The following is a 14506-nucleotide window of genomic DNA, read 5'->3' as shown; positions in this document are numbered from 1 at the left end:
TTGGGGCCTACCACAAGCTTGTCCATTACTGAATTAATAAGGACAGCTCTCGAACTTTTTCTCTGATGTATTTTACAGAGTTCAACTTGGATTATATTTAGGAACAAATTAGCCATAGAATTACTGAGAATTTATAGGGAACATAGCAGAGAAATTTCTATTTGTCAAAAATTCTTCTGGTTTGCATTTAGTTTTTATTTAAAAGTAAAATGTTTATAGTTCCACTTCTTCAAAATTCATGTCACAAAATGTATCTGCTTGTACTTTGCTTTGTTGTCACTAGGAGACACTGTAGTGCCTGTTAAACTACATACATAAATGTCATACTTTAATGATTGTTCCTAAATTTAATTAACAGGATGATTAAAACTTCCAGTATTAATTAATTTTATAATTTATAAAATACTTCCAACTTCTACTTAATATTTCTTAATCCAAATATCTAAAATATTTAGTTCCACGGTTGAGCACTGTGAGGTTACTTCTCAATATCTTCTTTGGCTTTTTCCTATAGTTAAGCAATGCAGGAGTATTGAATTAAAAGTTTTACTTTCCTTCTATTTGTCTTTGTATACTACCACATAAAGCAGTAAAAGAGAACTAAAAAATGAAAAATATCAAAATGTTCTTATATGTTTTCCCCCCAATCCTGTTATAGTCTCTACATCTATCATTCAAAAAAAAAAAAAAAAAAAAAAACATAGGGTAGAAATTTTTAAACACCATTATTTAAAATAATCAATTCTAATATAAGGATATTGAAGAATGCTTTACAATTCATAGGTATGTAATTTATTTGTACACAAGTTTGTGAAGGGTGAATATGACAACGTAAACTCCTGGCTAGAGTTTATGAGCTCTAGTTCATAGAGTTCATGAATTTTTAAAGTAGGACTGCTTTTCTCCTAAAAAATTCTGCTAGCTAGTAAAACAGACAAGAAGCAGTATTATAATAACATTTGTAAGATTGAAAAAGACATGGAAAAGCAAAGAATGTCTTCAAAAGATCCATGATAGGCTAAATATTGAATTGATACCCTAAAGCAGGGGTGTCCAACCAATCTCAACATGCTGGCTGATGATTTCAGAGTTGAAGTCCACAAGTCTTAAAGTTGCCAATGAAGAGATAGAATCTGTAGCATCTTCTTTGATTAACAAATTTCATTAAGCAGAATAAGCTTTCATGGTTATCATTCACTTCATCAGATCAGAGTGGCTAGGTTGATGTAAAATTTACTGTGGTGAGGAGGGAGGGCAAAGGTGGGGAAAAATTTAGAAACAATTATTATTAAAAATAACATTTAAAATCTGCTGGTCTTTAATGCTTAAAAAAAATGGTTCTGGACCTAGTGGCCAAGCATGTACAGGGAATGGAGATTCTCAATCACCCAGGTCATGGTTGACTGAAAGATGCTTTTCTAAAAGTTAGATGGACTTTGAAGCTTCTTGGATGAGAAGTGAAACATTTTGATGGAAAAAAATCTAGAAAGTACAGTTGTCTTTTGGAAAAGCTCCTTTGGTATATGTGCAGGGATTTATTTCTTGGTTATAATAGTAGTTATGGTATATGATATATGATGTAATTCTGATTAATAATAAATATTCTTGCTATCTATTTTAATTTTTGTACCACTTTAGTTGTTTTAACTTTCTTTTAGTTTTGTTTGCTACCCAGATTCACTTGTTTAGATGGGGAGAAGCATATAAACGGAATAAATAAACAGATAGATCTTGCTAACAATACTATTTTACCATTTTAACAATAAAATCAGGACCATCATCACTGATGCAAAAACAGCAAGCCTTGTGTGACTTTGTAGTAGAACTATTTTACACTTGGCAATAATTGCACAAATACTACAAATTAGTGACATAGCTATGGCACATTTATACTCAATATGGTGAAATTTTCATGGCTGACTTGGAACATTTTCTTAAATCCTACCCTCTGAAGCCCCCGTTTAGATTCATTTGTAACATTTTCATCATCAGGATACATAGGAATGAATCTCTTATGAAATTCCACCATAATTTCAACAACTTTTACCCCATTATTAAACTCACCCTTGACCTAACTACAGAACAAGCCTACTTCTTTGACGTCACTATGAAAAGTACAATAGACACATACATTATATAGAAATTACCATGGGTACACTTTCTACTTGGAACACAAAACCAAATCTATCATTTACAGACAGGGTCCATAGTACAATTATAGTTGTTCTTATCTGCTGGATGCTGGACTGATGGAATTTAACCAGGCACTGAGGAATCTGAACTACACACCCATTTAGATTAATAAACAATTTGACAGAACTAGATCAATTCCCAGGGAGGAGTTATTAAAAGACAGACCACAGAAACAGATTAACAAAACATCATGCTTGCAACCTACAATGCACAGCTCAATACTGACAACTGCCCAGCTGGAACCAGATTGTCACAACAAGAAACAACAGCAGATGATGACACTAACATGGAAACCAGACCCTGCAATAAATCAAGATGTCTCCTCTGGCCAAACATATATTACAACAGTGCTATCACAGGTCCCAATAAGTCCCCACATGTTCTTCCTTATATACTATCATTATATATACTATACCTTACATACTATCATTTGTAAGCAATATCCATTATTTGCAAGTAGATCCATCAGGAGTGAGAGAATGTCAAAACTAGCAAGATACGGATGCAGCACTGCAGATGGAGCGGCAATCACCATCTTGCTGATTTTTACCCTCATCCCCTGTAATGATGAGTATTGAGTATATCTTCATATCACTTCCTAACTAGACAGATCAGCATATATCAGAGGTTTGTCTGATGGGAACAGTTAATTAAAAAAGAACAAATAAACAATCCAGTGAATTCATATATTAAATTAATATGAAAGCCTGCTGGGTGACATTTTTAATTGATATCCAGAGTGTTTTCATACATTGATAAATTACAGATTTCTTGAATCTAATCCCTAGTGTCTAGAAGAGCAGCACCTTTTTAATCTCTCAATATAAATTCTCTGAGTATTCCCCACCCCCAGATATAACTAAGTTCCTCAAGGAGTCAAATTATACAACTTTGGTATATAACTCAAAATAACATTCATTTATTTAACATAAAAAATTAACCATAAATCTAAATATTACAATATTATTTGAAAACAATAAACTGTAAGGCTGCTAACCCACGTTTTATCTGTAAATGCGCAAAGCTACACAAGTGTGATGAGAAATACAGAAATCTGATAGATAAATAAATAAAATAAATATGGAATAATGTACTTCAAATATCTCATATTACTAACAAAGAGAAACTATATTCATTGTTTGTGATGAATCCAATAAACTCAGAATAAAATATTTTGGTGAATTAGTTTCATAATTTTACTCTTCCAGTTTGTTACAATAGAGGTATATAACATTAATATTATTTTTGTAACGTATATAACAACACTATTTCCAGCTCTCAAATGTTTTTTTTAATTCCTCCCTGTTAGAATTGGGTGGCTTATAAATTCAGATAAACAAACAAATGAACATACAATTATTCTTACATAACAGAAAAATATACTTTGCAATATTAATCACCTCTTTTGCAGCAACCTGATATATGGTAAAAGGATGTCAGCTCTTCAGGGTAAGGAACAGGTATTTTAAACTCTATTTTTGGGAATATAATAACAGGATCTTAAAAGTCTGTTGGAATTTCAGCTATACAGAATTGTACCATACAGAATCATACCATACAGAGTCAAGGCCCGCATCTTTCTCAGGGCTTTGATATAATGTACAATCTCTCTTATCTCCTAACTGTTCTGACATACCTTCACTTGCTTTAATATCACCTAGTTGAAGTACCTAACTAATCTTGACTGACTCTGAAAAAGTAAAGCAAAGCCAGACTTAGTATTTGGATGCAAAACCTCCAAACTGGGAAGCTGAAAAACCATCGTGGAAGGCAATGGCAAATTACTTCTATACTATTTTTGAAAAAGCTGTCTGGTGACATCCATGTAGTGATTAACACTTGTATTTGACTTCAGTTTGGTTTGTTTAAAGTAGAGTATGAAAAACCTATCAAAATTGCTTTTTTTTGTCTGGGTGAGTCACCAAGTAAGCACTCATTAATTTTAATTGACAACTTGAATCTCCCAAACGATAATTATTACCCTTTTGCTAAATCTTTTCAAGGCCGAAAAATTTATTTGAGGCTGTATTAAATGCTAAGTAGAAAATTGACTACATTTCAAAAACAAAACAACTTGCTTATAAGAACCCACAAAGGACTACCTTGCTATATTTGGACTATGCTGGTCAGATAAATTAGAATATAATTTAGAATGAAAGGGGCTAGCCACCCTGAATATGAACCTAATAAAACATAAGGTTTATTCTTCCACATAGGAATCATCGTTTTTCTCATTCTCCAAAAGTAAGTTGGAAATGGAAAAAGAAAACATATAAGTATTAGAAAAAATAGAATGACTAATTAGTGTATAATTATCATTAGTAAATGCACTTTTCTACCAGAATTAATGGCAAAACTCCAGTTGCTTATCATATCATATTTACTACGGTACTTATTTGGCATGATTTAATTTTAACTCAATTATGTTTGCATTTACAATGCTGTAGTTATATTTCATCAAAAAAATAGCTTGTTTATATAATTGTATTAAAGAAGATAGAAACTAATACAAACTAGTATAAAATGAGAGGAAGAGGAGGAGGAGAAGAAGAAGAGGAGGAGGAGGAGGAGGAATCAAAGAAAAAGCTAAAAGTGCAACTAAGGAAAAGAGTAAAAGACATATAGAAAAGAAGGAAAATAGTAGTAACTTCTAACTTCTAATGTTCTTTACAGCAATTATAAGTACAACTATAAATGTACCTCTTAGTCTATAGTTACAATATAACTCCTTTATTTCTATAATCTGTTCTGTCTAATTATCATATGTTCATTTTTTTTGTTTCAAAAAAAAAGTCCATAACGGGTTTCCAGTAATCAATATATCTAGCTATTGTCTTTTCTATCATCTTAACCAACCATTCCTTGATTATGGGTAGTGCCAAAGTTTTCTATCTTTATACATACAATTTGGGCATTCTCTCAGTAGTCATCATGTAGGAAAACAAAATGCCATCTGTTTGAAGTTTTTTTCCCAACTCTTCAACCCCAAAGAAAAGTCTCCGGTTTCAATTGCACATTAATATTTAAAATTCTTTGAATTCTTTTATGTAATAGAATACAAAATTTTCTAGTTTTTTTAACATGTCCATCAAACATAATAAAATATCCTTTTTTGTAGCTGACTATTTCAACATAAATTTAAAGAACTTTGTAACTTCTGGACAATTTCTCTGGTGATGCACACTATTGATACATAATTTTTATAAAAAATTCTTTTTAAGATTATAACATAATGTACATTTCAGTCCTTTCAGCTGCATATTTCCCATTGTTCCATCTATACATTATAATTATAGTTTTAGTCCACTTTCACTCTTCTGTTTCAAATTTCAATAACTTTACATATTTTTAGCAATTTACATGCTCATCATTTGTCCACAATTCTATTTTAAACTCAGTCTTGCAATGTTCACATCTGTTTTGCAGAGCTTTCCATCTTCTTAACTTCTTTCATCTCCTCTTTTATCTTTATAATCTTTCATTCTTTTTCAAAAGCTGTTAATTTAGTATCAAGTGATTCCAATTTATTATCCATATACAGAAATAATTTTTGAAGCAAATCTTATGTGATTCCTTTCTCTGCAGGTTGATTAAAGAATTTTTCTTCTCTCCTTCATTCTTGCATGTTTCTGGCAGTTGCTATTATGGTATTATAATTCAAAATTAAAAGTGTCTCAGTCAATGTAAATGTTCCTTTTTTCCTATTTTATCTTCCTGTTTCTTTAATAAATTTGTCTCTAATAGCACTCTATAGTTTCAATTAGCATCACAGTCTGGCTCATATTTATCTTTTGTTTTAAAATACACCAATTGTAATATTCTTAAATAATAAACAAAGAACTTTTCCACAAAAATCCACTTTGTTTTTCTTAATTCCTTAATTCTCTTATTTCCAGTTTGTTCATAATAACTATTCCATTAATCCATTTTAAAGGTTTTTCACTGACTTGTTTTCTGTTAAAAGTTTTTAAGTCTTTAAAATCTTTTTTTTGGGGGTGGTGGTGTCTTTATTCCTTTGCAAACCAGAAGAAATAATAACTTACCAAATGGAATCCTATCCTGCCATTCAGAAAACCTCTTTGGCTGTAAATTAATTAAATCAAAAATGATTAAAAATGAGGCTCTTATTAACTTTATACCCATACATTAAGATTGTGGGCTTGTTAAAACCCCTTGGCTTCTAACTGCTTAATTCATAAACTGCAGAAAATTTCAGTTCCTGCAGTCTACTCATGAGGAGCAGTTGTCTGGAGTACAGGTGAGTGATTTCAAGATCTCTCTTTTTTTTCCAGAGAAACTTTGCTGACCAGAATTCACCAGCTGGCCACTGATGTCCTTCACAATCTTATTCTGATTCTTTGGGAATATCTAGTTTGCCATAGTAATTCTAGAAAAAAGGGCTTTCTAATTGACTAAACAAACTAAGTTGGTTATATTTGGATGGTAACATACTGAAGATATTTATATAGAACTGCTTTCCCAGTAAAATCCCATGAATGAAGTAGAACAAATGCACATAAAAGTCTGGAGTCCTTTGTGACCCTCTTCAGGAAACAGATGGGGCATCTTTATTTTCCAATCTGATTGTCAGCTCCAATGTCTTTGTTAATACCTTCCTTGGTATTAAGCTCTTTTTTCACCCAACCTATTTTTTTTCAGATTCTTTTCATTAAAAAGAAAAAACAAATGAATGGAAAAATAATATACTAATAGCAAAACCAATAGCAGATACCTGCATCAATTCTCCTAACTGCAAGAATGCCTCTGACTCTCTCATGTATCCCCAAACTATTATTATTAAATAGAAATGTTTGGTCAGCAATTGAAGATTTAACCCCCTCCCAAAAGGAAAACAAGCACAGAAGATAACATTCTGAAGTACCAAGCCGATGGGTGGGTGGATGGATGGATAAATGTTTGTGTGTGTATGTGTAAAATTATTTGCAATTTCACTGTCCAACAAGTAGGATTATTAGAAAATAAGATGATACTCTTCACTAAACATGGTTACCTTCAGGTTACACATGTGATATGACCATACATTTTCAACAAACCAGTAATATCACTTTTATTGAATTAAAATATTGCTGGTGAAATATTTCCCCTAATTTTTGTAGGCTTCCAAGTCTCTTCTGGAGAACCAGAGGAACTTTGTTATGGGAGAAATGCCAGGTCTACAGGAGAGAGGAGAAGAAGATCCATTGCCCAAACAGCTGTTTCTCAGTCGTCAATAACTGTAGCCCTAAACATATTAGTTGTTTTTGTCATTCAGTTACTTTCAACTCTTCATGACCTCATGGACATCATTTACCAGGATTGGATATAACTTCTATTTTAAGAAAAACAATGTAGATTTTTGATAATCACTGTACAACTATTTGTTTACATATTTTTTTAGCAAAAGAGTCCTGGCAACAAGTCATTTTCTTTCTTTTCTTTTTGGATTACTGTAGTTCAAGCAATTCAGTACAAAATGTTTGTAGTTTAGAACAGGGGTCCCCATGGCTTTAACGTAACATCTGATTGTTAACTGTTATAACGATTGTTTTATCCTTAAAACCATTTGGTTATATGTGGAATTTGATCTTGTGTTCATTTCCCGTGGTAGAGCTATACTGAGCATTATTTATGATGCACCACACAAAACTGGAATGCTGATTTAGGATTAATCTCTAAATACATTTTAAAAGAGGGAAATGCCACTGCAATGTAACTATATCTAAGTTAAATTTCTTTATTCATTCACTCATTCAATTTCTATAGCCACCCATCTCAATCAATGACTTTAGTCTAGGTCCTTACAATTCCAAAAAACAACAACAACAACCCAATAAAAATAGTTAAAACCAATAGAAACCTCCAAATATATGTATCAGTTGTTAGCCAATTAACTGTAAAATTAATAAATGGGCCATTAATATATTTAGTGCCCCAGGCTCAGAAACATAGCTAAGTTTCTAAAACCTTATGAAAAGCTAACAGAGTTGGGAGCATTCTAATCTCCCAGAATAGGATATTCCAGAGAGCAGGGGCCACTGTAAAAAAGGCCCATCTTCTAACCTCTGCCAGCCAACACGCTATGGTTGATCCACATGATATTCAATCTGCTGGATTGAATTGGATGGAAGAGACTCTTAGAAAAAGGCAGTCCCTCAGATATTCCTAATACATGAATATGGATCGGTGCACAAGCATTTTATAACAAAAAGGGGAAAAATGCATAGAATATTATGTCTTAATGACTTTTCATTCAAAAACAAAAACAAAGGTACTTACTTGGCTTCCAGGGCCAGTGCAATGATTCCTGCAGCCATAGGTGCAGAAGCTGATGTCCCCGTATGACTGTCTGTACAACGCTGTCTGAGGTCTGTAGTGATCTGGAGGGGGGAAAAATGTATGATAAGAATAAGGTTGCTGCAGACAACAAAAGGATTCTTTTGTTGAAATAACATACACATTTGAAACTTTGTTATTCAATGGGATAACTTTTTTTAATGTTGGTTTTTAGCTCTCTAAAGCATATGGATATCCAAAAATCATTTGCCTCCCGGAATACTGTAGTAATGAAATGTCTGGGAATAGTCACATATTACCTTCATGAGACACTTTGTTAGATGATTTGACACTTGAGCATTTTATGGTAGCGCTGCAAGCAAAATTAAATTCCAATCTAATACAAATTTTATTCCTTCAGTGGCAAGAGTAGCAGCCCTTTTTTATCCCTTTGAATAACAGAAGCAGACACTCTGAATACATTTCTGCCTCAACTGAGGCTGCTTGTGTGACAGCAGCTCCTCCAGATGCTCACAACTGAGTACAAATGTACAGTTGTACATGCATTGGCTTCTACTTGAATTGACATAATCAGGGTCCTTCCTCATGTAGGAGCTCACACAGTTTCTGCCCTGAGGATATTTATGCTGTAAGTCTAGAAGAATCCAAATTACATGTATAATGACAATGGTCATCTTTGAAGTGTTCGAGTATTAACATGATGAGGGTTCTGGATATCTGAAACTTGAGTTTCAACAAAATCCTGTGCTCCATATAAATAATTGCTGAGGGAATGGGACCGTATCAAGGATATCCCCATTCTGAAAGTGGATGGGGCAAGAATAAATACTTGGTTCAGGCCAGAAAAAAGGAAAGCTTTATATTAAATATATTTACTCTGATTATTCCTCATTATTTATTCTCCTAAATTTTCCCTATATATTCTATTAAAAGGTATGTTTCATTATAACAAAGAAAGACTTTTTAAAGCCATAAAAGCATCCCATTTTAAAATAGTATTTTTAGTACATATTTAATTGTTTTATCTTCAACATAAGTACTGCTACAGCTACCTAATAGAAAGTATTAACATATACAATTTTTCAGAAATAAGTACAATTAAATGTTTTCTCCCTGATTAAGCATGCACAGCCTTGGAAATTAAATATTAGTAGGAAATTAGTTGTGAAAGTTTGAAATTTTATATAAGCCATCTTCCATTCAGTTTAAATAAAAATATAACCTGAAAATGTAAAATTTTGTAATTGTATCCAAACATATACTTTGTAAACATATCCAAACTTTGTAAACTTATCCAAATTAGTATTATGTAGTTATACCACTTAGAAAATAAATATTAAATTACAATTATCAGACCATAATTAATAAAAGAAGCATATGCTGCATACATTAGAACTGAATGTACCTTATTCATAGAAAAGTACATCAGAGATCAACATAAGAGAAAAGAAAAATTACTGTTTGTAAGTATAGCCTCAGGACAGAATCTACAAAGCTGCTAAAACATGGAATATAAATTTGTGGAATATAAATTGAAACAATAAAAGCCACTGCCAGTAAAAAGGTTAACAGAAAGCCAAAAAGGTGACATGCATAGGCACTTAGCTTCGTTTGTGCTATAATTTTGAAACCAGTAACAGTATTCTGGGTAGAAGATAGGGATGGATGGATGGGAAATGATGCAAAAAGCAAATTCTTGCTTTACTAACAATTGTTGAATATAAAGTATTTATTATTGCCAAACTTGATAATTTTGTATTCAGGTCTTACACAAGTTGTAAAGCAAATATCAATAACAGTATCACTTCTTTAAACGTCTCAGTGACTTGGCATTAAATAGTACATGTTAAAACTTTGTCAATTTGTCTACATCATGTTTCTTAAAGTTTGGTCCTAGGATCTCTGGGCATCCACAAAACCCTTTCAGGGGTCTGCAAAGTCAAACTTATTTGCCAGCCTATGCTAAAAAATAATACATTATTAAAATCCCATCAAACAACTGTGGTAAGCAGTAATGGCAGTGAATGTGTCAGTATTAATATAAATGTTAACAACAATAATCTATATTTTTGGGACTGTCTGCTATTTTCAAAATTGGAAAGGGTTCCTGAGGGAAAAAAGTTTGGGAAACAATGTAAACCATGTGAAAGGAAATTTCTTTAAAATTATGTATTGTTGATATTTGAAGCCTGATAAACTGTCAAAGATGCAAGAGGAATGTCAAGTAAGTGTTGGAAATGCAACCTCTACCTTTTATCAGCTCTCGTGGATTTGCCAAATATCAAGAAATATTGGAACAAAATATCTGTTTGACTCAAACATATAAAAATGCAATTAAAACTGGTGGTTTCTCTTTTATGTATGATGGATACCAGACCAAAAGGAAACACAGGCCTTTGTTTTTATATATAACATCACAAGACTTCTATCTACATGGAATGGAAAGATATACAAAATCCTAGAATAAATTGGCAAATTAATAGAGCTGGCTGAGATGGCAAAACTGACCACTGATGAAAAAACATTGTCTAGGTTTGTTTCAATTTGGATACTATTTTTGAACTTCTTGCTAAAAAATAATAGAAATGAAACTGATTTAGGGATTTGATGATTAGATGTGTTCTGATTATAGAAATATTATGTATTGCTTTGATTTTATTTACTACATACAATTTACATATTATGCCCTTATTTTTGTTTAAATATACAGTCGGAAGTTACTTTACTATATATTTGTATCAGTATTGAAGAAAGTTGGAAGTTACTCTTTTTCTACATCTTTTTTTCATATCTTTCTCTCTTTTCTTGTTACTATGCTGTATTTGTGGTTTATTGAAATTCAATAAAATAATATATAAGAAAATAAATACTGTATAGAATTAAATGCTTAAGGTCTATAGGTCCACTGCCCAGATTCAGAATTTTATAATGCCTGAAATTGATTTCATATAGCAGATTGACCATGAGGGATATAAGAAAGATCCACTGGCTATTTCTGATCTTCATTAAACTGGCTTCAGTGGGAACATTTGGTAGCATACATGAAAAATCAATTAACAATAAATTCCTTAAATTAGCATAAAGTGTGCATCTGGGTAGGCTGTGATAAGTGTTAATTTTAAAATAAATCAAAAAGAAACCAACTAATACGTTTATATTACATTTATATCATTGATTGATTGCATTTTTTAAAAAATAAATACAAAATAATGTCAAGTACTTTTCAGTCATTTAATTTATACAAAGCAGACTTAGAGCCACTTAGAAATATAAAAATGGAAAATGGAAACTAGAAGCAACATCTTGCTTTTCAGTTATCAACATTTTGTTTGAGAATAGTCCCATTATTTCAGCTAACAAAGTAAATAAACTATTATGATAGAAATCAAGGCACCCACCAAACAAACGTCACATCAATCTATTATATCACTTAAGCTCCACCCAAAGAAATCTTGAATGAAAATCTTGCAGAAACAAAAAATATATCCCAGGCGTATAACTCCTCTGAATTAAGCAAACGATTATTGTGCTTCTCCTTATGAAGTGGCTGTCACTGAAGATGATCCAGAAACTACAGCTGGCATAGAATGTAGTTGTCTGACAGAAGAAGCCAATATAGTAAAGTGATGGTGTTTATTGCACTATTACTTTCAAAGAGCATTCTCATTGAGGTCAGTTAAAATTGTGCTTTTCCACAGAGACTTTGAAGAAGAGGGCTTCATAATGGGTTAACAACAATACTAGAGGCTGTTCAATTATTTCCCCTGTCTAATGTTGGTTATGGTTTTGTTAGCTTTATTTATTTTCTTAATAAATGCTGTGACTGTAAGCTTCCTGGAAAATATGGAACTGATGGCATACATCATATTATTTATAAATAATAAATAAATATAGGCCACAATATATGTACCGGCTTGAGGTATTCACATTTATATTATACAGATTAATGAGAACAGTAAAATCCAGGATTAGTTTTGAAGAAAACAGAAAAATATGTCAATTGCATAATTATTTATAATTCCCTTTCCTACTAAGGTTCAAGTATTATATTCAAGCTTTTTTAAGTTGCCACATCCTCAGGAGAGGTGGTTTGGACTATAGAGGATTGAAGAAGCAGGAAGGCCAAGAAAGTTTTAGTGATTCAACAGATTTTATTTATATGACCTCTGGAGTCAAATTATATTTCTTGTTAGATTGTTTCTTTTAGCTCAAGGCTTCATTACAACATTATTAATAGATTAGTGAGCATAATAAAATAATTAGATTTATGTTGGATTACAGCCATAGTTATTATTCACATATTAATCCCATCACCAGTCTTATTTCAATTATTTAAAGAGACATTTCACTCAAAAATGGGTAACAAAAATGCTCTGAATGGAAATTTTACTTGAGCCATGTAAAAAGATTTTAATGTAAACTGGCTGAACTGATTTTTCTTCTTAAATCAAAGTTGATTAAATATAAAGAGCCTTGTTTGACTCAATACCTGCTCTCTCCCCTCATATTTGAATGTCCTCTACTCTGCTTTCCTTCAAGAGCCTTGAAGATTTTCCCCAGTCCTTGCATGGAAACTTTGGAATTATTTATATGTAAAGTTGTTTTATAGCTTTTCCAGATTAATCATTCAGATAGTTTTTATACTTGGTTCATTTCCTAGCCACCTTGAGTCAAATGGACTTATAATTAGGGATTCTGGAATCAGGCAGCCTCAAAATTAGGCACGTGCAAACTATTCTGCCATTTTTTTCAACTTGAAGTGGCAACTCCTTGTGTTCTAGGTATAAAATGAAACATGAAAATTTTCTTGAAATCTCAAAATAAATATGACCTTTTGAGCAATGACTGTCACTTTTTGGGGGGGGGGGGACGGGGACGGGGCTATCCCAAGTGCTGAAGTTTTGTAGATTGTGACCAAATTACCTTTTTATCCTCTCCAAATCTTTTTCAGTCTACCCAGCTCATCAACAGAAACCTATTAAATCTCTGCTGTTACTGCTATTCAGATTGGATGAAGCAGAGTGGAGTGGCATATGAGTAAAAACATTCAAAGATCAAGAAATTTGGGTAGGCTCATCAAATTACATTCCAAATGATATGATCTCAAATTCTATATAAATAATCTGGAGAGATTATACAGGAGTTTGAATTCTGTTATTGCCTGTTAGAGCCACATTCTTCTCATAACTAATAGGCTTTCTTGCAGGAATCTGAGTCTCTCAATTGAAAAGGGAACTTTGGAAGATGCCATTTCTTTGAGACATTTAGGTGGCTGCCTGCAAATGTATATAGATTTATAATAGACAGTTGTAATTTACAACTGCCAGATTACACAAAATTAGGATTACTGTATATCTGGTGTTATTTCCACTCCATCACTAAGTAGCAATTTAAGACTGCCAAGATTTCAAGAAACCTTTAAAATAAAACTGCGCCAGCTTGCATGGCTTTGAATTCATTTATCAAATAGAGAGCATGGGGTGATTGGACGGGTTTAAATGCATGGTGCTACTCAGTCCAATAGTCTAACTGCAGTACTTGAGATCAAGAGAAATCGCGCATAATTGTGTTTTTGCTATTGTTCTTATATCAGAGAAATGTGAATAAAGTTTGATAGGATGTTATCCTCTTCTTGAACACTAGAAGACAAAGCTAGTCTAGTACACTAGATTAGCACTGATGACATTACCTAGTTTGGGTAATGAAACATCTGCAAAAAAACAAGTTCTGAGAGCACCAAGCGTGCCTTATTTCAACCCTGAACTGCAACTATTCTCTTGTATTAGTATTAGAAGCCAAAATTAATTTTTATACATTTTGCATGTAGTGTGCTGTAATCTGTGACTAAAGTTCATGCAAAGTTGCCTTTGGAATCCTTGCATTTTTTTAGAAATAATTAATTATATTTTAAGTGCTTGGAGTTTTTAGTTTTATTTTATTTAATTGATTTAAAACAAAAAATGATCCTAAGCTGAATTATTTATGGCTTCAGTATGGAATGTTTAAGAAAATCTTATCT

The 14506-nt window shown here is 32.2% G+C and overlaps 1 protein-coding gene across 1 annotated transcript in view; it reads right to left on the bottom strand.

Moving 5' to 3' along the window:
* The window catches only part of PCSK5 (proprotein convertase subtilisin/kexin type 5), a 145336-nt gene that overhangs the window by 26821 nt on the left and 104009 nt on the right, over nucleotides 1–14506 (bottom strand). The window contains exon 9 of the mRNA XM_026675098.2: nucleotides 8470–8570. Coding sequence (XP_026530883.1) covers nucleotides 8470–8570 — 101 coding nt within the window. The remainder of the gene's footprint in view (nucleotides 1–8469; nucleotides 8571–14506) is intronic.

This window comes from Notechis scutatus, chromosome 2 (assembly GCF_049901735.1).
Source record: "Notechis scutatus isolate UNSWTSFEM ecotype Mainland chromosome 2, rNotScu1.2, whole genome shotgun sequence".
Classification (NCBI taxonomy): Eukaryota; Metazoa; Chordata; class Lepidosauria; order Squamata; family Elapidae; genus Notechis; species Notechis scutatus.
The sequence above is the reverse complement of the archived record's forward strand: the minus strand, read 5'-3'. Positions and strand labels throughout refer to the sequence as shown.